Genomic DNA, 21,214 nt, shown 5'->3' on the forward strand with positions numbered 1-21,214 from the left:
CAGACTCAGAGGTTAAGGTGAAAACTGAATTACTGTGAACTTTCCCATCATGTTTGCTTTTAACCTTTTCCTCCTGTTTAATAAAATTTTAAAGTAACACTGAAGTATAGAAATATAAAGTAAAACTTCATTCTCCAGAGGTAACTAACCCCACTAATTAACAGTTTGGTGTCCTCCCAGACCTTTCAGCGCCATATTTTAACAATCCATTACACACTTGCATATCCTATTCTTTGCCTTTCTTTTTATACTTAGAAGACGGGTGTCTTCCTATGTCTGCACATGTCAGTTTTACCCTGTTCTCCTTAATGGTTGCCTAGTATTCCCTTTTACAGGATCTGTTACTGATTTACTCATTCTTTATTAGTAGACATTTGGGTTCTTGCTAATTTTCTTATTCTATCCAGTGCTACAATAAGCACTGTAGCATTGTATGTATAATTTGCCTACTTTGTGTATTTCTATAAAATAGGTTCTTACAAGAGGAATAGCTAAGTCTCAGAGGGTATATGTTCTAGTTTTTTGATAGATACTATTAAATTGTCCTCCAAAAAGATGTTGAGCCAGTTAACACCTCAGCAATGCTTACGTGAGAATGAATGCTTATTTCTTCACACCATCCTCAATTCTGGATTTTAGCTGTCTTTTCTGATACATGAAAATACTATCTTGGCCTCTTTTATTTTCTTTGATTTCAAGATTTAAATTTTACATCATTTTTTATATGGAGATTTGAAAATACTGATTTTCTTTTCATTTAAACTTCACTTTCAAATAGATTTTGATTGCCATAAGAAATTGGCAATACCCTAGATCTTTTTGTTTTTTAAGTTCTTTCCCATCTTTCTTTACTCAGATGTCAGCCCCTCAGACGGGCCTTCTCCAGCCACCTTACCTGAACACCTCCCCCCCCGTTTTTTAATGCATAATCCTACTTTATGGTAATGTAGAATTTTTATTACCTGAGAGAAACCTAATGTATATATAACCATATGCATGTGTATATAATATATAAAATATTTGAAATGGTATATTTTTATGTTTACCTTCTGTTTCATGAAGGCAGACTTAATCCATCCTGTTTATTGCTGTTTCTCCAGTGCCTTGAATAGTGCCTGGCATATACTTTATGGCATCCCTTATCCACATAATTCTTACATTTACATCTCCTAATAATGAGAGCAGGGAATAGGACGTGTAGTTTCTCTTCATTTTATATAGCTAGGCAGCTGAGACCTGGGAAGCTTATTAGCCACATTTCAAATGGATAATCAGTAGATCTAGTTTTTAAAGCTGTGGCTGACTTCTAATATTTTTTCTACTCTCTCATGCTCTGGAAATTTCTTATTCAGAAGTTCAGGAAGGGACCATTCTTATTTTCATTTCTCCTAGCAAAATCCAAAATTAAGTATCTCATTTATAGGGATACTAATATCCCATCTGAAACATGCTTAAAGAATAAACCGTTTTGGGATACCTAGGTGACCTAGTTAGGCATCTGCCTCCGGCTCAGGTCATAATCTCAAGGTCCTGGGATCCCGCCCCTGCTCAGCAGGGAGTCTGCTTCTCCCTCTCCCTTTGCCCCTCCCCCTGCCTGTGCTCTCTCTGTCTCAAATAAATAAAAATCTTAAAAACAAAAGCTTGTAAAGTTTATAAAATACATGTTAATATCCGATATGTGTTTGTTGTGTTTCATTTTAATAGGCAAGAAAATAGCATATCATTGGTGAAAGCTTATTGGAATGAACTTTTTACTCTTGGTCTTGCCCAGTGTTGGCAAGTGATGAATGTGGCAACTATATTAGCAACATTTGTCAATTGTCTTCACAGTAGCCTTCAACAGGGTAAGGAGCATCTTGTTTATTTCTTTTTCCTGGATATAAGAGGGGATGTCAATTTTATAAACTATGTTATCATTAAAGTTAGATAGTTGATTAATGTTTTAGATACCAGCAGCCTTTTTACTAGAGATAACTTTTACATTTTAATAAATTCACCCATTAATCACCCAAAAATATTTTCAAATGAGAGCATAACAAAATTGAAACAATTATATTTAACTCTGGCAGGCTGCTTCTGAGTAGGCCCTGTGAAGTTTTGCATATTTGGACATAGATACCAAAGAATCCAGGGATTAGCTTACATAGAGGTGACCAGATATTTTTAAATGTTTACTTCTCACCAATTTTCAAACTGCCTTTTTTTAATTATAGTCCTTTGAATCCCAGCATAGGCTGGGTTGTTTTTGTTTTTTTGTTTTTTTATCAGTTCATTGGGATATATTCTTTCACTTAAACAGAGCAGTCTTTACTCTTTTTTCTTGATCCATGGTGATTACAGCTTTAATTGAGGATACAGGCGGTCATTGATTTGTAAACATTTAATTTTAAATTGGCTTGTGACTAACCATGAGCATGGGAAGAACTGCTTTTTGAATTTAGGAATAATTTACAAATTGGGAATCATGTTTTATTTCCTTAGCATGTCCCATTTCTCATTGTTTTGCGTTATTTTTAAATCATCTGGTTCCACTTCCTGTTTGAGGGCAGGAAAATCACCTTAAAATGTCATCAGCAGTAGATCTGCTAGAAGGTAGCACTACATTCCATCTTATTTATGGACTCCTGGTCTTGATTCATTTCTCATGAATTTGTAATGGGTTATATATAGCTTACTTCTCTAAAGCTGTGGTTGACTAGTCAGATGTGTTTTAAACAAAAACACAATAAATTTTAAAAGTTATAAAATTTTATTATACTCAACTTTTCTTTGGTCTTGGCAGTGTTTTTTTGCTAATGTTTATTTTAGTAGTGTTGGTAACTTTAAAAAATCTGGGTGCTTTTGCTCATTTTTTTCAACCAATTACAAGCTTAAATAAAATCTTGTTACCAAAATTTGAGTCTTTTGTAGGCCACTTTTTCAGGAGGTTATCTTTACAGCTTATCTTCTCAAAGATATATCTTGAAACACTAAATTTCTTGGGGTTTTTGTTTTTTTCTAACAGTTTTTTCTTGAATGAGAAAGATCACAAGTTTCATCTTGCAGAGATAATGAATTTTAAACATTTACAGATTGGTTATATTCAAAGCTAGAAATTAGTGAGAAGGAAATATATTGAGTAAAAACAGTCATACATTTTAGCCAAAAACTAGAAGCTTTCGTTTGTTTGTTTTTAATTAAAGATAAAATGTCAACAGAAAGAAGAAAATTATTGATGGAACACATCTTTAAACTACAGGAGTTCTGTAACAGCATGGTTAAACTCTGCATTGATGGCTATGAATATGCCTACCTGAAGGCAATAGTACTCTTCAGTCCAGGTACATAAACATTTCTTTCTTATTTAAAACACAGTATTGGGAGAGTCTCATACATTACTGGTAGGAATGTGAAAGGATGCACTGAAAGTGGAAACAACCCAAGTGTCCATGAACAAATGAATAAACCAGATGTAATATCTACAGACAGTGGGGTATCAGCCATAAAAAGGAATGAAATTGTGACACATGCTACACCGTGGTTGAAAACAGTATACTAAGTGAGGGGCGCCTGGGTGGCTCAGTTGCTGGGCATCTGCCTTCGGCTCAGGTCGTGATCCCACGGTCCTGGGATCGAGCCCCGCATCGGGCTCCCTGCTCTGCGGGAAGCCTGCTTCTCCCTCTCCCACTTCCCCTGCTTGTGTTCCCTCTCTCACTGTCTCGCTCTCTGTCAAATAAATAAATAAAATCTTTAAAAAAAAAAAAAAAAACAGTATACTAAGTGAAAGAAGCCAGTCACAAAAGACCGCATTTTATATGATTCCATTTATATGAAATGTCTGGAATAGGCAAGTCTGTAGAGACATAAACTAGATTAGTGGCTACCCAGGGACTAAGGAGGGGGAGCATGGGAAGTGACTGCCAGTGGGCACAGAGTTTCTCTTGGGATGACAAAAATGTTCTAAAATTCAGTTGTAATAATGATGGTTGCACAGCTCTGAATCTACGAAAAACTATTGAATTACACTTTAAATCAGTGAATTTTATGGATATTAGACATTGATATAGGTATGAAAAGGAAAGTTGAAGAAATCATTGAAATGATATAATTATGTTCACACCAACATTTGAATTCTTAGGCATATTTTGGTGTAGGCATCATGAGAAGGCAAATGAAAGGTGAGTATTGGTTTGTTAATGGGTTAAACTTCTAAACATTTTATTAGAGTTACCAGCAAATAGAAAAATGTCTCTTATTTTCCTGCCAGTTTCTAGCTTTCACATACAGTAAAGTGACAGTAAGCTCAATGATCAATTTATGAATAAGAAAAATTGACTATTCTCTTAGACCCTGTATTTTTTATTTTGGTATGTATTTCTATTCCTGTGCATCATAATAAAATTATATGAGGAAACCTGCTTCTTAAACTCTGTGATACTAATATGACAATTAAACCTTTTTTTTCCTGTTTCTTATAATGTTTCATATAAGTTAATAACATGGATTTCCATTTTAATCACAACCAATTTGCCACCTTCATTTTCCTTAAAATTGAAAGAACATAGATTTGATTTAATGTAATTTTATTAAGTATTCCCAGTATTTTCTATTTATTTTTTATTCTCTTTAGTCAGAGCAGAGCTTTCCATGTTTTTCAATATTGCCTAAATTAGGCATAATTTTATTGAAGTTCTCTTAATATTCCTATTTTTGTGAAGTTTTATAGTGACTATTAAAATGTTTATATAGATTATTTCATGTTTCTTTGTTACAGTTTTTCTGATAGAAATACTGTCCATTTTTTGATAATTTCAGAAGTATCTTTTTACCTAACAGTGATGGGGAGGTTCTTATGAAAAAAGTAGTGTAGAATATAATCTGCAGATATTTCATTGGATTAAAAATGCTTTTTTAACTAAGCTAAGTCATTTTATTTTTTTGTTCCTGTTGAAGCAAAATGATCAAACTCCCATGACTTTTGGAATAGAGAAAACTATTTTAGTAGAAACCAGAATATGTATATGAGACAAAATCATTATGAGGGTTAAAGTACAGGCGTACCTGGGTGGCTCAGTTGGTTGAGTGTCTGCCTTCAGCTCCGGTCATGATCCCGGGGTCCTGGGATAGAGCTCCACATGGGGCTCCCTGCTCAGCTAGAAGTGTGTTTCTCCCTCTCCCTCTGTCCTTCCCCCCCCAACTCATACTCTCTATCTCTCTTTCCCTCTCCAATAAATAAATAAAATATTTTTTAAAATAAATTTTTTAGAGGGTTTAAAATACAGTGTCTGGCATTTAGTAGGTGGGTTACTAAGTTTGTGGAGTGAGAGAACCATGCATAGGATAGCGCCATTTTTTTTTTTTGACTGAACTGTTCTTCCCCCCCCTTCTTTCTCATCTCTCTGTGCCTTATTAAATGAGCATTCAGAACTAGGGTAACAATATATTTAATGTTTCAGATCATCCAGGCCTAGAAAACATGGAACAAATCGAGAAATTTCAGGAAAAGGCATATGTGGAATTCCAAGATTATATAACCAAAACATATCCAGATGACACCTACAGGTATCTAAAAGTTAAATACTATTTAATTAAATCCATCTTAAAATTTTTTATGAATCTATTTCATTATTTTCCATTCCAAGAATAAATCAGTGTTTTAGTCACTGATTTGAAATAGCTAATCCTATTAAAAGCAGTAGTGCATTGTTGCAAGTGATAAATCATTTCTTACAATTTATAGAAGAAGACTTGAGCAGAGAGAGGTTAAATAACTTGCTCAGGGTCACACGCAGATGGCAGGGCCTGCCTGTGAGCTCAGGTTGTCTGGCTCTAGTGCCCAAACTCTGTTTTCTTCAGATGAAATAAAGGATTTTACTTACTTTTTTTTTAAGATTTTATTTATTCATTTGGCAGAGAGACACAGCGAGAGAGGGAACACAAGCAGGGGGAGTGGGAGAGAAGCAGGCTTCCCGCTGAGCAGGGAGCCCGATGTGGGGCTTGATCCCAGGACCCTGGGATCATGACCTGAGCCGAAGGCAGACGCTTAACGACTGAGCCACCCAGGTGCCCCAAATAAAGGATTTTATTAGTGAAAGGGAAAAAACAGGAATAAATGAATAGAAACACCATTCGACTATTTTATAAATAATTAGGAATTTGGTTTATGATATTTCTACCAAGATATTTCTTGCCAATGTCCCTTGAAAAGTTATTTTTTTATAAGATCCAACTCAGTTTTTGAAGAGCAACAGTAATGGAGAGTAGTTCTGCTAGCACGTGGCTGTCAGAGCCAGAATACCAGGGCTTGACTCCTGACCCCATCACTTACTAGCTGTATGACCGTTGGCAAGTTACTCAACTTCTGTGTTTCAGTTTCTTTGTCTGTAAAATGTAGATAATAGTACCCACAATTATTATAATGATTAAAACAATTGATATATGTAAATAGCTTAGAACACTGCCTATTGTATAGTATATCATATTGCATATAGTGTAACATGTAATATAATGGCTATATAAATGTTTACTAAGATTATTAAATTAACATGCTTCGTACTAATAAAAGAATGTTTTACATAAAGTCATTGTTTACAGATATTAAATAATAGATTTTTAAGCCAGTTCCATCATGAAAATCACCTTTAGTTTATCTAACCAGTTTTCCTACCCTGCTTCCTACCAGTGTTATTCCTGCAGCTCATGTGGTAGGAACAAATAGGAATTGGGTAATTTGAGGAGGAGACTAGTGACTATAGGAAGGTGACTAGGGACGCCTGGGTGGCTCAGTTGGTTGATAAAACATCTGCCTTCGGGTCAGGTCATGATCCCAAGGTTCTGGGATCGAGTCCCACATCAAGTTGCTTGCTCAGCAGGGATCCTTCTTCTTCCTCTGCCTGACGCTCCCCCTGCTTGTGCTCTCTCTCTCTGACAAATAAATAAATAAGATCTTAAAAAAAAAAAAAGGTGACTTAATCCTGTTTTCAAGTGGTCACAAATGTTAGAGTGCAAGGCCTTAGAATACAAGAGGGATACACATACCCAAGCTTTTCAGAAAGTTGTTTTTTGTTGGTGGTGGTGGTTTTGTTATGATTGTTCTCAGTTTTTTAAAGTCTCTAAAGTTGTTTTATACCTCATTGTACAAACAAATACAGTATTTAAATTTTTCCTCCTTCTTGACCTATAGCTGTTGGCTGATCTCTGTTCAAGTAGGTTCCAGGTGCTTTGATTGATCTCTGAACTCTCTCAGTTTCTTACATTCTGATTTATTTAAAAATAATAAATTAGCTTTGGATAGTAGTTTTCAGGTTATACCTTATGGAAAGTATGGTTTTGCCTTTAAGATCCTCAGTAGCACAGAAACTGGCAGGAATCATTCATTTCATTAATCTTTACCACAATACACAGAGATCAGGAGTAAGTGGCTAACACGCGTTCACATAGGTGGAGCGTTAGTTGAATCAAGATTTGAACCCAGTGGTCTTGATTCCATATTCTGTGCTCTTCCCCAGTCTTCCCAGTAATAACTATTGCCTGTTTTACCATTTCCATTTGTTTTTTGATTACCACTGAGCCCCATGTGTCCTGATAACACAAAACATTGCTCAAAACAACCTCAACTCAATCTCTAAGCCATTCTTAAATGTATAATTTGATCTGTGCTTTAATAACTTAGTTCCATGGTGGAGCGCCTGGGTGGCTCAGTTGGTTGAGTGTCCCAACTCTTGATTTCAGCTCAGGTCATGATCCCTCAGGGTCGTGGGATGGGCCCGTGTCGGGCTCCAAGCCCAGTGGGGAGTCTACTTGAGATTTTCTCTCTCTCTCTTTCTCTCTTTCTCCCTCCCTCCCTCCCTCCCTCCCTCTCCCTCTCTCTCCCTCTCCCTCCCCCTCCCCCTCTTTCTCTCTCCGTTCCCCCTTCTCCCCCTCCCTCCCTCCCTCTCTCCCTCTCTCTCCTTCTCTCCCCCTTTCTCCCCCGCCACAGCGCTCAAGTGTGCCACAGCGCTCAAGTGTGCGCATGCGCTGTCTCTAAAATAAATAAATCTTTTTTAAAATATATAACTTATTAGTTCCATGGTCCATACAGCCAAGTGGAGGCAACACAGTATAGTAGTTAAGAGCAGAGCTTTCCTATGAAGTCTGTTGGACTGCATTTATATCCAGATGATTGTCATACCCTCTAAGGCTTGAGAATACTTAAGTTTTTATTTTTTAACTTTTTAAAATTAGATCTTTATTAAATTAGACCACAACCAATATACATACAGAAATTACTCCTCTATTTTTCTACTAAATCTCTTTTAGATTTACACTCTTGTTTTTCCTTCCCCTTTTTAGGTTGTCGAGACTACTACTCAGATTGCCTGCTTTGAGATTGATGAATGCTACCATCACTGAAGAATTGTTTTTCAAAGGTCTCATTGGCAATGTACGAATTGACAGTGTCATCCCACATATTTTAAAAATGGAGCCTGCAGATTATAACTCACAAATAATTGGTCACAGCATCTGAAGGCTGAGATGTCAGTATAAACTTACTGTTGTTTCCCAGAACACAAGAAGACACCAAATTGAACTCATTGCTTCCAGGGTATTGGGAAATTTTGACTTTAAAGAGTAACCAAAAACCCAGGGTGTTTTTATTTTAACTTCTTAAGAATTTTTGAAGTGACTGGGCAGGTGGCAGGAATTAGAATTTCCCTTCCTGTTTTAAGTGAATAAGAAATACTATGAATTTATTCTTGGTTAAGATGACACCGTAAGCTATCACTTCTTGACATCTAAACTAAGACCACTTACTATATTTTATCTTATGAAACAAATAAATTAGTCTTTTTTTTTTCCAGAATTGTGTTCTATTCATGTTTTCATTATGAATTAGTACAAACATTTAATCTTCAGAAATCCCTAAGGAGGATTTCCTTGCATTTTACTCTTCCATAATATAATCTGTTTTAATTACCATGTAAAAGATTATTTTATGCTTGATGGTATAACGATAACATTAGAACCATAGGAAATAATAAAATATATATATATTTTTTGTCTTTTGTAAATATTATGGCACCCTTAACATATACCACTCTCATTGCTGGCAATGAGACATAAGCCTACATGATCTCAAGACTTTTTTTAGTGTTGTATATTATTAGTTACAAGCACTTTTTATTTATGTATGTAGCAGAAAATTGTTTTTGAGAATGAGATAGGGTTCATGTTTTAATATTTTTGGTTTACTGCTGTGTTTTAAAAGCAGTAGAGACTGAGCCCAAAATGTTTCAGTATTTTAAAATAGATATTAAAATTGTTGCTCTTCCATTCCACAAAAAGCATTGGACTTCTCTCCCTCTTTTCTGACCTGCATTAGAACTTCCTGACCCTTCAGTGAGTTTTAGCCCTTTTCTTTTAGGTCATTAGAAATACCCAGTTTGTTAAATAATGGATTTATCATAGCCAATCTGTGTTTTCAAGGTGAGTTAAACAATTACTTTAAAGCAGATTGATAATTTTTAAAAATTTAATTTTTTTAATATGTAAGGGAATATGCACTGATGTTTCACTGTAACGGGGGAAAGCTGTTTTAACAGTAGTACGAGCATCAGCCTGAAGCCTTGTTGCCACAGCAAAACCATTCTAGACTCCTTGGATGCCTTCCACAGTAATGTTTTCCTTAGCAAAACTGAGACTGTTAAATCTTTCTTTGCTCTGATTGTCATGATGAATTATTTTGGTATGTCTATGTGTTGATTTAAAAAAAAACAAATATGGAGATTTTATTGCACTCAGTACATTTTTTATAAAGATTTTTGCAATAGAAAAGCTGAATTTAGGGGAGGGCGTGGATTTTACAAATTGCTACTTTATAGTAAATCAGAAGTTTAAAAGTATCCACTTACAGTCTTCACCATCTTATTAAGGGAAACTTTTTTCCCTATTTAAAATGTGATTTTTATCAACAGGTTTATTTATAATTATCAGCTAGGAAAAACTAAATTTAGTAGAAAATAATTCAAATGGAAAAATCAGTAGGTTTATATCTTTATAAACCCAATGAAGTAAGCCAAGGATTCAGGAAAATAATTCTTTAAAATAATGTACTAATGGTTAATTAAGATACATATTCCTTTCAGGTATTTGTCCTGATTAAATTTGTAGTTATATTTGGAAGTGTTTTTAAAACTATATTAAAATGTGAACTACATTAAAAATGTCCATTTATTTGATTTCAGAGTCCTGTTTGTTCAGTATTTGGTCATCCATTTGTTCTTTTGTTAAGAAATCTCTAACAGGATTTATTAACTAGGAGGGGAAATGAGTGGAAGACATTTCCATATCCACTATTTTAGGACTATTTACAATTCCCTTTGAAGAATTTCTTCTAAAACTGCAGATTGACTATTAATTTATTTTCTGTCTCCTGAAATTTCAGTAAAATAACAGTAAAATGTAACCACACAATGATAAATAAGACAGGAAACAAGAAATCAAAGGATAAGAGAATTCAGTAAATTCTTGGAAAACAAAATGCAGGTAAAGAAAGACTAACTGACTTATTAGCAGAGCCAGAACGAAGGAAGCTCTATTCTGAGTGCCTGCAAAAGGCAGTTCAGTGAAAAAGGCCAGTATCCTCAGAAAAGATGCTTAGTACTTGGAAGAACTGGTACTCATATTCCGAGATGATGCTTGGGACATTAAAAAAAAAAAAAAAAAGATTGGTTGCAAGTCTGTGTACAAAATCATTGAATTACCTTTTCCTGCCCTTATTTAAGCCAGCTGATCTCTTTTTGTCCTTCTACCTTTTTGATCAGAGGGTCAGAGGTTAATTCTCTTGAGCAACTGAACTGGAAGATCAGACTTAACGGCACCAGGAATAACAGAAAGCCTGGGTTAGATATGTATAGGCTTGAAAATACGGGTTAAGTGAAAATCTGCATTCTGAATGTGGGCTCCATAATCATGTTCCCACAATGCTGGCCATGGGTATAGGCGCCTCTGCCAGGGTTTTTTTCTTCAGAGAAATTAATTGGTCTTAGAGAAAAGATCTCCAGATACTCACTTTTGGTTGTATCTTAATGCTTGCCACTTTATCATTCTTCAGTGAAGCCCACTAATTTCAAGTCATAGAAGTATACATGCGGTTTCTATTCAATTCTTTATTGCCTACTATTAAATATGAACTTAGAACCAGGATCACCGATAATTGAGGAAAGTATCCAATACATAAGAGATCAGACACTGTTAGGGCTGAGGGCAGGCAAATAAAATCCAGGGATCAGAAAAATATCCACCCTCAAGGGTAATTAACATTTTGAAAGAAAGTCAAATGAGAACAGGATGCTTTTGGGGGGGGTTTCAAATTTTTATTTAAATTCTAGTTAGTTAACATACAGTGCAGTATCAGTTTCAGGAGAATTCACTTACATGCAAAACCTAGTGTTCATCATAACGTGCCCACCTTAATACCCATCCCCCATCCAGCCCCTCCCCCACCTACCTCCCTCCATCAAGCCTTAGTTTGTTCTCTACCGTTAAGAGTCTCTTATGGTGTAAATACCCAGTAGTGCAATTGCTGGATTGCATGGTAGCTGTATTTTCAACTTTTTGAGGAACCTCCATACTGTTTTCCAGAGTGGCTGCACCAGTTTGCATTCCCACCAACAGTGCAAAGAGGATTTCCCTTTTTCCGCATCCTTGCCAACATCTGTTGTTTCCTGTGTTATTTTAGCTATTCTGACAGGTGTGAGGTCGTATCTCATCATGGTTTTGATTTGTATTTCCCTGATGTTAAGTAATGTTGAGCATCTTTTCATTTGTCTGTTAACCATCTGGATGTCTTCTTTGGAAAAATGTCTTTCATGTTTCTGCCCATTTTTTAACTGGATTATTTGTTTTTGGGTGTTGAGTTTGATAAGTTCTTTATAAACTTTGGATACTAACCCTTCTCTTAGTCCATAGGCTGCCTTTTATTTTTTATTTTTTTTAAGGTTTATTTATTTATTTATTTGAGAGAGAGCACGAGAGGGAAGAGGGTCAGAGGGAGAAGCAGACTCCCTGCTGAGCAGGGAGCCCAACGCGGGACTCGATCCTGGGACTCCAGGATCATGACCTGAGCTGAAGGCAGTCGCTTAACCAACTGAGCCACCCAGGCACCCCCATAGGCTGCCTTTTAGTATTATTGTTTCCTTCGCTGTGCAGGAACTTTTTATCTTGATGAGGTCCCAACATTTTTGCTTTTGTTTCTTGCCTCCGGCAACATGTCTAATAAGTTGCTTTGGCGCTCTTCTAGGATTTTGATGGTTTCCTGCCTCACATGTAGGTCTTTCATCCATTTTGAATTTGTTTTTGTGTATGGTGTAAGAAAGTGGTCAGTTTCATTTTTCTGCATGTTGCTGTCCAGTTTTCCCAACACCATTTGTTGAAAAGAGACTCTTTTTTCCATTGGATATTCTTTCCTGCTTTGTCAAAGATTAGTTGACCTTATAGGATGCTTTGAAAAGGTACATTTGGAGCAAGGAACTGTCCTTGTAAATTAAAAATGATAGCCAAACCAATTCATTAGAAGGGTTGAAAGATAAAGTTGTTGAGGAACTCACCCTGAAAACATATAACCAAAAGATAAAGAAGAAGAAATAAAATTAGAAAATCAAATCAAGAGGCCTAACATTTTACCAGCAAGAGTTTAAGAAGACAGAAAAGAGGGGCACCTGGGTGGCTCAGTGGTTAAGCATCTGCCTTCGGCTCAGGTCATGATCCCGGGGTCCTGGGATCGAGCCCCGCATCGGGCTCCCTGATCAGAGGGAAGCCTGCTCCTCACTCTCCTGCTCCCCCTGCTTGTATTCCCTCTCTCGCTGTCTCTCGGTCAAAAAAAATAAATAAAATCTTTAAAAAAAAAAAAACAAAAGACTTGAGGTAAGGAAATTATTAAATAATACAAGATAAGGTTACATAAAAGGATATGTGTCTGTCTCTAGGTTGAAAGGATCCACCCTTTTTTAAAAAGATTTTTTTATTTATTTGAGAGCGAGCCTGTCTAGAGTGGTGGAAGGGGCAGAGGGAGAGGAAGAATCTCAAGCAGACTCGCCGCTGAGTGTGGAGCCCTAATCAGGGCTGGATCCCAGGACTTCAAGACCAAGACCAGAGCTGAAATCAATAGTCGGAGGCTTAACTAACTGAGCCACCCACGCACCCCAAGGATCCACCCTTTAAATGAAAAAGATCCATACTGTCTTAAAATCAGAACAATATAATCAAAGAGAATATATTATATAGCTGCTTCTAGCAATATAGTGGAATAGGTACTGTGAAGGCCTTTTTTTCTATTGCTGGGCTCGTAAGTTTGGCATGAGTTCTCAAAGAAGGGTAAGTTTGGTGCAGGTCATGAGATTTCCCCCCCCCCCGCCAACCTCTGGTTCTGGCAGAAGCAAATATACATCTTCTCTGGAGAAAATACCCATAATTTAGATAAGTTGGCACACTTTTGTAAAGGGCAGAAAGTAAATATTTTTTACTTTGTGGGCCATCCCCTGTCTGTAGCAACTACTCAAATCTGCTATTGTAGAGCAAAGGAGTCAGTACATAATGAATGGGCCTGGCTGTCGTCTGGAAGAACATTTACAAAAGCAGGTAATGGACTGAACTTGGCCCTTGGGGCATAGGTTGCTGGCCCCTGATTTAGAATCTCAAGGCTGTCTCAGATTAAGCTCAACCATATATGAGCTCACAAAATTATTAAACTCACAAGGAAACAAGCCACTTGAACGAGTCCAAAATAAGCAGCACATAAAGACTCTGAAAGACAATATGAGATACAGAAATTGCCACATCCAGATTATAAATGTATATGACAGGTTTTAAGGAAAAAAACGGAATCAAAAAGTAAGCAAGAAACAGGAACAGCAGAAAAGACCAAACTTTAAAAACAAACCAAAACAACATTTAGAAATAAACTTAATGAATTTTTTTAAAGATTTTATTTTAAAGAGAGGACAAGCATGGGGAGGGGCAGAGGGAGAGGGGAAGCAGGCTCCCTGCTGAGTGCAGAGCCAAACATGGGACTTGATATCCAGGACCCCAAGATCATGAGCTCATCTGACACTTAACCAACTGAGCCACCTAGGCACCCCAAAAAACTTACTGAAATTTAAAAAATCTATCCATGGTGGAAGCATGCTGCTGACATTTAATTCTGACTCCCTCCTTAAATGTCATTAAAACAGCCAAAGAATTTGTTAAGGCATTATCTCAAAGACAAAAATAATGGGAGAGAAACAAAGCCACAAAATTTTGAAAGCTGGAAAACACATTAGTGGTGGTGATCTTATTAGCAAACCTGAGAAGGTTGACTTAGCCTGCAGTGCAGAAAGCTGGGAAGCAGCCTGATTTGCCCCACAGATCCTCCAGAATGCTTTAGTATTACAACATCTACTTTGGAAGAGGATATAAAGGGATTTGTTGAAAGTCTATTAAGGAGGCAGATACACACTAGAATGATATTTGAAAGTCTGGGGATAAGAAGTGTAGAGTATGTGGAACAGCAGGATATGTGTTGAAGATGGGAGTGTCCATTGATACAAGCATCTCAAAAGTAATTTAACATTACATAGTTAAGTATAATGTGCACAAATCTGCTATTTTACCCTAGAAAAACTCTTTAACATGTGCTGGGAGGCATACAAAAGTGTTCATGTCAGCATTGTAAGAACAACAACAACAAAAAACTCCAAATACCCATTGACAGGAGAATGGATAAGTAAATTGCAGTGTAGTCACCCAATGGAGTATTATGTAACCCCAAAAAAGGAATAAAATACCAACATCAATGAATCCAGAAGTCATGTATGAAAAAGCAAGCCCAAAAGTATGATTTAACCTGTTTACTGAAAACAGGTAAATACAATATATTGTTGAGAGGTACTTATGTATGTCGTGAAATTAACTTAAAAAGCAAGGAAGGGGCACCTGGCTGGCTCCATCAGAAGAGCATTGGACTCTTGATCTCAGGGTCATGAGTTCAAGCCTCATGTCAAGTGTAGAGATCACTTAGGTAAAAAACTTAAAAAAAAAGTAAGGGAATTATAAGTACTTAATTTAGAATTCTAGTTACTTCTGGAAGAGTAAGAAGATACAAACAGGGAGGGACATACAAGGGGGTTTCAAAGTATTAGCACTTTATTCGTTACAAATTCTCTTGCTTTGTAAGAAACCACTCAGGCTTAGTGGTTTAAAATAACATTTGTTACTCTCATGAATCTACAATGAGGTTAGAGATTGGCATGGACAGCTTTTCTGCACCAAGCAGCTCAAGGGGGGCGTTGGAATTTTTGGAATCACACACATCTGGAGGTTGATAGCGGCTGTTTGCTGTGCCAAAGTGGCAAACATCTGGAAGAGCATGAAGACCAGAAATATGTCAGCCATTCTTGGGAAAGGATGTATCTCAGCAGCCTCCGGGGAATCTCAATGCAGAGAAGAGCTTACCTTGACAAGATTTCCGGATGGGTCTTCGTCTAATGAAGTTGTTTATAAATTGACACAAGAAATTGTAAGAAGTTAAAACAATTGTAGCATTTTGGACTAAAAGATACACAACAGTGCAAAATAAAGAGACTTTTGGCCCTTCAAATGTATATGGGCTGGAAGAAGGCTAAGAAAACTACTCAGCTACAGACGTGGGCTCCTTTTGTGAGAAATAAACGGTAATTTCTGTGTGGCTATTGGGTTGAGTGTTGAGAGAGACAGAGACAGATGGAAGCCAGATAGTCTTCTAACCTAGCCTCAGTGTCTTTGTCCATTTGGGCTGCTATACAAAACACCACAGACTGGGTGTGAAACCACTATAGAAACGTAAAGATGGATGGAAATTAAGATGACTACACTAATGCTTCAGCAAGCCTTGGCTTTAAACTGAACAAATTTTTCTCTTCCTCCTTCCTGAAGCCTCCTCCTCCCCTTCGCTTATTTTTCTGTAGAATCCTTTGTTCCAAGAACTCAGTATCTATACTGACATCTTTGCTGACCTCAGTGTATACTTAATGAGACTCAGATGGCCAGCCCCAGCGCTGGTCATGAGACCACCTTGAAGACATGACTAAACGTGGTTGGCAGCATGTACCAGATTCCTCTGAAAACCACCCGGCGGGGGGAGCCTGGGCAGCTCAGTTGATCAAGCATCTGCCTTCTGCTCTGGTCTTGATCCCAGAGTCTGGCCTGTTTCTCCCTCTGCCTCTCTCCCCTGCTTGTGCTCTCTCCCTCTCTCTCTCTGTCAAATATATAAACAAAATCTTTAAAAACAAACAAAACCCAAAAAACCACCCAGATCCTGTATTTTCCTATAAAACTTCTCAGCCTTTTACCCCGGGCAGGTCTGCAGTTTTGAAGGTGTTAGCCTGCTGCAGCCTCCTTTGCCCAGCAAAGTAATAAAACCAGCGTTCCTCTTCGTCTCCAAATTCTGTCTTTGTGTTATGTTTTGGCTCTGGAGCACAGAGGTTGGTTTTTGACAACAGGTCGCTTATAAGTAACAAACATTTATTTCTCACCGTTCTGGAGGCTGAAAAGTCTAAGATCAGGGTGCCAGTATGGTCAAGTTCAGGTGACTTCTTGACCGTGGGTTGCAGGCTGCTGACTTCTGCAGGGTCCTCACATGATGGAAAGAGCTAAGGATCTCTCTGGAGCCTCTTTTAGAGGCACTAATCCCATTCATGAGGGTTCCACCCTCATGACTTAAACACCTCCCAAAGCCCCCACCTACTATCACCTTTGAGGGTTAGGATTTCAACATGAATTTGGAGGAGGGAGCACACATTCAGACAATAGCACTAAGAAACCAAGCATCATTGGGGCACCTGGGACTTCAGTCGGTTAAGCATCCATCTTTTTTTTTTTTCTTTAAGATTTTATTTATTTGAGAGAGAGAGAGAGAGCATATGAGAGGGGGGAGGGTCAGAGGGAGAAGCAGACTCCCTGCTGAGCAGGGAGCCCGATGCGGGACTTGATCCAGGGACTCCAGGATCATGACCTGAGCCGAAGGCAGTCTCTTAACCAACTGAGCCACCCAGGAGCCCAAGCATCCATCTCTTGATTTCAGCTCAGGTCATGATCTCAGGGTCCTGGGATTGAGCCCTGCATCAGGCTCTGCACTGCCCTCATTGAGGAGTCTGCTTGAGATTCTCTCTCTCCTCTCATTGTCCATCCCCCCAATCACATGTGTGTGTGCTCGCTCGTTCTCTCTCAAATTAAGCTTAAAAAACAAAGGCATCATTCTTCTTCATTGAGACAGACACAAAGGCCTCTCAAATTCAGAGGAAGATAAAATATACTTATTTTTAAGATTTATTTATTTAAGAGAGAGAGAGCAAATGCGTGTAAAGTGGAGGGAAGGGCAGAGGGAGGGAATCTTCAAGCAGACTCCTGGCGCAGCACAGAACCCAACTTGGGGCTCAGTCCCCCAACCCATGAGATCATGACCTGAGTGGAAACCAAGAGCCGGAGGCTTCACCCACCAAGCCACTCAGGTGCCCCTAGACTATACTTCTTAATGGGAGAGTGGCAAAATTCTGGAACAGTGTAGGGAACCAGAATTTTTTTGTGGCCATTTTTAGAAAACAATCTGTCACAGATAGTATTTGCTTAGGCTCAGTTGTAGACTCTTAAGATTAAATACATACATATATATGTATTTCACAATATTTGATAGAAAATAATCCTTAAGTAGAAAAAATGAGGTGGTCTTAGACCCTCAGAATGCCACAATTTCCTGTATCTAGAAGAAGGGAATAAGTTCTTCAGAGGTTGTAAGCACAAATTGGCCTTTAAATAGATATGTACGAAAAAATTCAGTGAACTGTTATTAGGAGAATGGAACATGAATATGTGTGTGTGTGTGTGTGTGTGTGTGTGTGTGTGGTGTTGTCAAAGAGCGAAATCCTCATCTTCTATGTTGGGAAGTCAGATAATACCTAAAATTTTAAAAATCTAGAAATAAGAATGTAATCTAGCATTATGTTAGTGAATACCAAAATAAGCAGTTAAAGGGTTGAAACAATTCTCAGACTGACTTTGGGAGTTGGAAATCGGATCAGGAAGCAGACCTATATGATTCTTTAGACCAGGTATGTATACTAAATGTATTAAATTTTTAAAAAGAAAAAAAATGGAAGAGCTAAACAGCAAATTAGATTGCAAAAAACAGAATTAAGATTTCTGGCGATATTTTTGTTCACATGAGGACAGTATTATCTGGATTCTGCATGTGCCTTTAGGTTTCTTTGGCTCTGTAATAATACTACTAATATCAAGTTAATGACAAAAATCAGAACCAGGTACTATGACAAAAGAGCAACCAGGGATCAAGAAATCAAATAGAATAATGTTGAAATTGAAAAAAAATCTATCAGGACTGTATGGACCATACCCACATAAGGAACAAAAGAGTGAACTGGTACATAAGGGTGAAGAAGTGGCTCAGAATGTAAAATGCAAAGGTAGAAATGGAAAATATGCAGGTAAAATTTAAAAATACAGAAGATGAATCCAGAAGGACAAACGTTCAGCTAATATCCAGATTCCAGAAATGGGAGGGGGAAATTATCAAAAGAACAGTATCTACAACTAACAACGACACATCTCCAAATTTAAAGATGGCATTGAATTCCAACAAGGATCAACCAGAAAAAGCCCAAGATAAGTCCACATGAAATTTCAGAACTTTTAGAAACAGAAAAATCTGAGAAACAAGTTTCTTGCAAAGGAATAAATCTAGTTGACCCTTGAGCAACACAGGTTTGAACTACATGGGTCCACTTAAATGCCGATTTTTTACAATACAGTACTGTAAATTTATTTTCCTTATGATTTTCTTAACATTTTCTTTTCTCTAGCCTACTTCATTGTAAGAATAAAGTATATAATACTTGTAACATACAAAACTTGTGTTAACTGGCTGTTTATGTTATCAGTAAGGCTTCTGGTCAACAGGTTATTAGTAGTTAAGTTTTGGGGGAACCAAAATTTATACATGGATTTTCAACTGTGTGTGAGGGGGTGGTCAGTGCTTCTAATCCCTGTGTTGGTCAAGGGTCAACTGCATTAGGTTGGCAGAAAGATTTTTACCAATGATATTAGATATTAGAGGGCAATGGAGCAATATTTTCAAAGTTCTATGAGAATTCCATGTCCTAGAATTCGTTGAGCCTAGAATTCTATGTCCCTGCAAATGATCAGTCAAGAGGGAAATTTAAAAAAAGGAAATTTTATTTCCTACACACATTAAAAAAAAAGCTTCAATCCTACCAAAACAAATACAAACAAAACAGAAACAAGCAAACAAATGACAGAATTCCAAGAAAGAAAAATATGCAGGATCCAAGACTCATTCATATAGAAGCATGAATAATAATAGCTGTTCATCAGGCCTAAATACAATTGATCAAAATTGGAACAGGAAATCAAAGTAGTCTGAAAAATTTATTCAATTAGACATATGCCTCTTCTGTTATTAAGAAGCAATTTATCCAACTCATGTACTTATAATAATACCAGGCACTGGGGTAAGGATTTTATGTACCTTCTTATTTAATCCTCACAATGGTCCCATAATGTAGGTAATATTATTAACCCCATTTTACAAATGAGTAAAATGAGGCTAAGCACCTTGCCCAGTATAGCTAGTAAGTGACAGAGCTGAGATTTGAACAGACAAAAAATCCTAGGGAAGGGATCCTTAGAGAAATAGCTGCTGATAGCATGTCTAGAGCAGAAAACACAAGATATGCTGGGGATCCATCCAAAAGATTGGAAAACGGAATCTGGAAGAGATATTTGTACTCCCCTGTTTATTGCAGCATTATTTACATTAGCCAAGAGGTAGAAGCAACCTAAAATGTCCAATATGTCCATCAAAAGATGAATGGAGGAAGAAAATGTGATATATACATGCAATAGAATATTATTAAGCCTTTAAAAAGAAGGAAATCCTGTCATAGCTACAACATGGATGAAACTTAAGGACATCTTGCTAAGTAAAATAAGCTAGTTGCAAAAAGACAAGTACTGCCTGGTTTCACTTATAGCAACTATCTGAAGTGAAATGGAATGGTGGTTCAGTGCATATAGGGTTTCAGTTTTACAAGATGAAAAGGCTCTAGAGATCTGGCGTACAACAATGTGCATATAGTTAACACTACTATACACTTAAGAATGGTTAGGATAGTACATTTTATGTTGGTTTTTTGCCACAAAAGAAAAAAAAGGTGCTAGGGAACCAACTTATAATTTTGAATACTTGAAAGAACCAAGCACCCATCCTGCCTTTTCTATATGAACTGTATATCAGGAACCAGATAGTTGAAGGGAAGTGTCTCTTTAACAATTATGACTAATGAAGAAGAAAATGAAATTATTTAGGCAATGCTCACCAATGTCTGCTAAAAATCACAAAAAGTTAAACACACCATGTATGCTTCCTGATGGAAAGATATCATCAGCTATAAAATATACCTAACAACATAAAAAAACCCCCACAAATCTGGGCAAGCACCTAGGTGTAATTAATTACAAATACACAGGAAATACAGGGGTAGAGGAACACAGGGACATGATCAACAAAATCCAGACTGTGGAACACTACTGGAGAAACCTCCAGTTTTTTCGTCAAATAAATTGGAAGGACACACACACACACACACACAACGAAACAAAAACAAGTTTAAAGCATACTATGTAAAATAAAATAGTGGAAAATTGAAATATTCATTTAATATCTTTTATTATTTAAAAATTTTAAGTAACACGCACGATTTAGTTTTCTAATAAATTTTTAAGTGTTTAAATTTTGAATTTTAACTTTGCAACTAAATCTGAGAGCAGATATTAAACTTATACTTTTCTATACATCCTCCTCGCTCGCCTACCTACACTAGTATATGTACTCATATCGAATGTATTCAATATCGAATTTGTTAATGGTATCTTGTTTCTAAAGAATCTTGGCGCTAGAAAGGATTTTTTGAAGTAGTCTAAGCCAATCATTTTAGAGGAGGACACTGAGGTCCCTCAAGGAGGAACCTCCACCTACGGAAGCCTAGTCTGGGTGAACTCTCTACCACATGCCCCGCACTTTAAATAGAGCCCCTAAAAACTTAGTAATTACCGTGCCTTCGCTTCCCAGGGAAACTAGCGGAGCGTTTTCCCGCAAACCGTGAAGCGGTCGCGCAGAGGAGCTCTAGCTGCGCGCATGCGTAGAGCC

The 21,214-nt window shown here is 37.2% G+C and overlaps 1 protein-coding gene and 1 long non-coding RNA gene across 9 annotated transcripts in view; one reads left to right on the forward strand and one right to left on the reverse strand.

Moving 5' to 3' along the window:
• NR2C1 (nuclear receptor subfamily 2 group C member 1) overlaps positions 1 to 10,180 on the forward strand; it is a 46,001-nt gene extending 35,821 nt beyond the window's left edge. For 5 of the 8 annotated variants that reach the window (XM_027591663.2, XM_027591658.2, XM_027591660.2 and 2 more), the window contains 4 exons: positions 1,705 to 1,844; positions 3,183 to 3,320; positions 5,436 to 5,541; positions 8,311 to 8,769. In XM_027591663.2, the coding sequence (XP_027447464.1) occupies positions 1,705 to 1,844; positions 3,183 to 3,320; positions 5,436 to 5,541; positions 8,311 to 8,485 (559 nt within the window). In that variant the 3' untranslated portion in view covers positions 8,486 to 8,769. Of the gene's footprint in view, positions 1 to 1,704; positions 1,845 to 3,182; positions 3,321 to 5,435; positions 5,542 to 8,310 lie in introns of all 8 variants that reach the window. The other 3 variants (XM_027591661.2, XM_027591656.1, XM_027591662.2) reach the window with 3 other exon arrangements.
• Positions 10,181 to 15,025: 4,845 nt separating this feature from the next.
• On the reverse strand, positions 15,026 to 21,188 carry LOC113922762. The gene is made up of 3 exons (XR_003520063.1): positions 21,119 to 21,188; positions 15,451 to 15,479; positions 15,026 to 15,354 (listed from the first exon to the last, which is right to left on the reverse strand). It is a non-coding gene; the product is annotated as an uncharacterized LOC113922762 (long non-coding RNA).
• Between the last annotated feature and the right edge of the window lie 26 nt (positions 21,189 to 21,214).

This window comes from Zalophus californianus, chromosome 9 (assembly GCF_009762305.2).
Source record: "Zalophus californianus isolate mZalCal1 chromosome 9, mZalCal1.pri.v2, whole genome shotgun sequence".
Classification (NCBI taxonomy): domain Eukaryota; kingdom Metazoa; phylum Chordata; class Mammalia; order Carnivora; family Otariidae; genus Zalophus; species Zalophus californianus.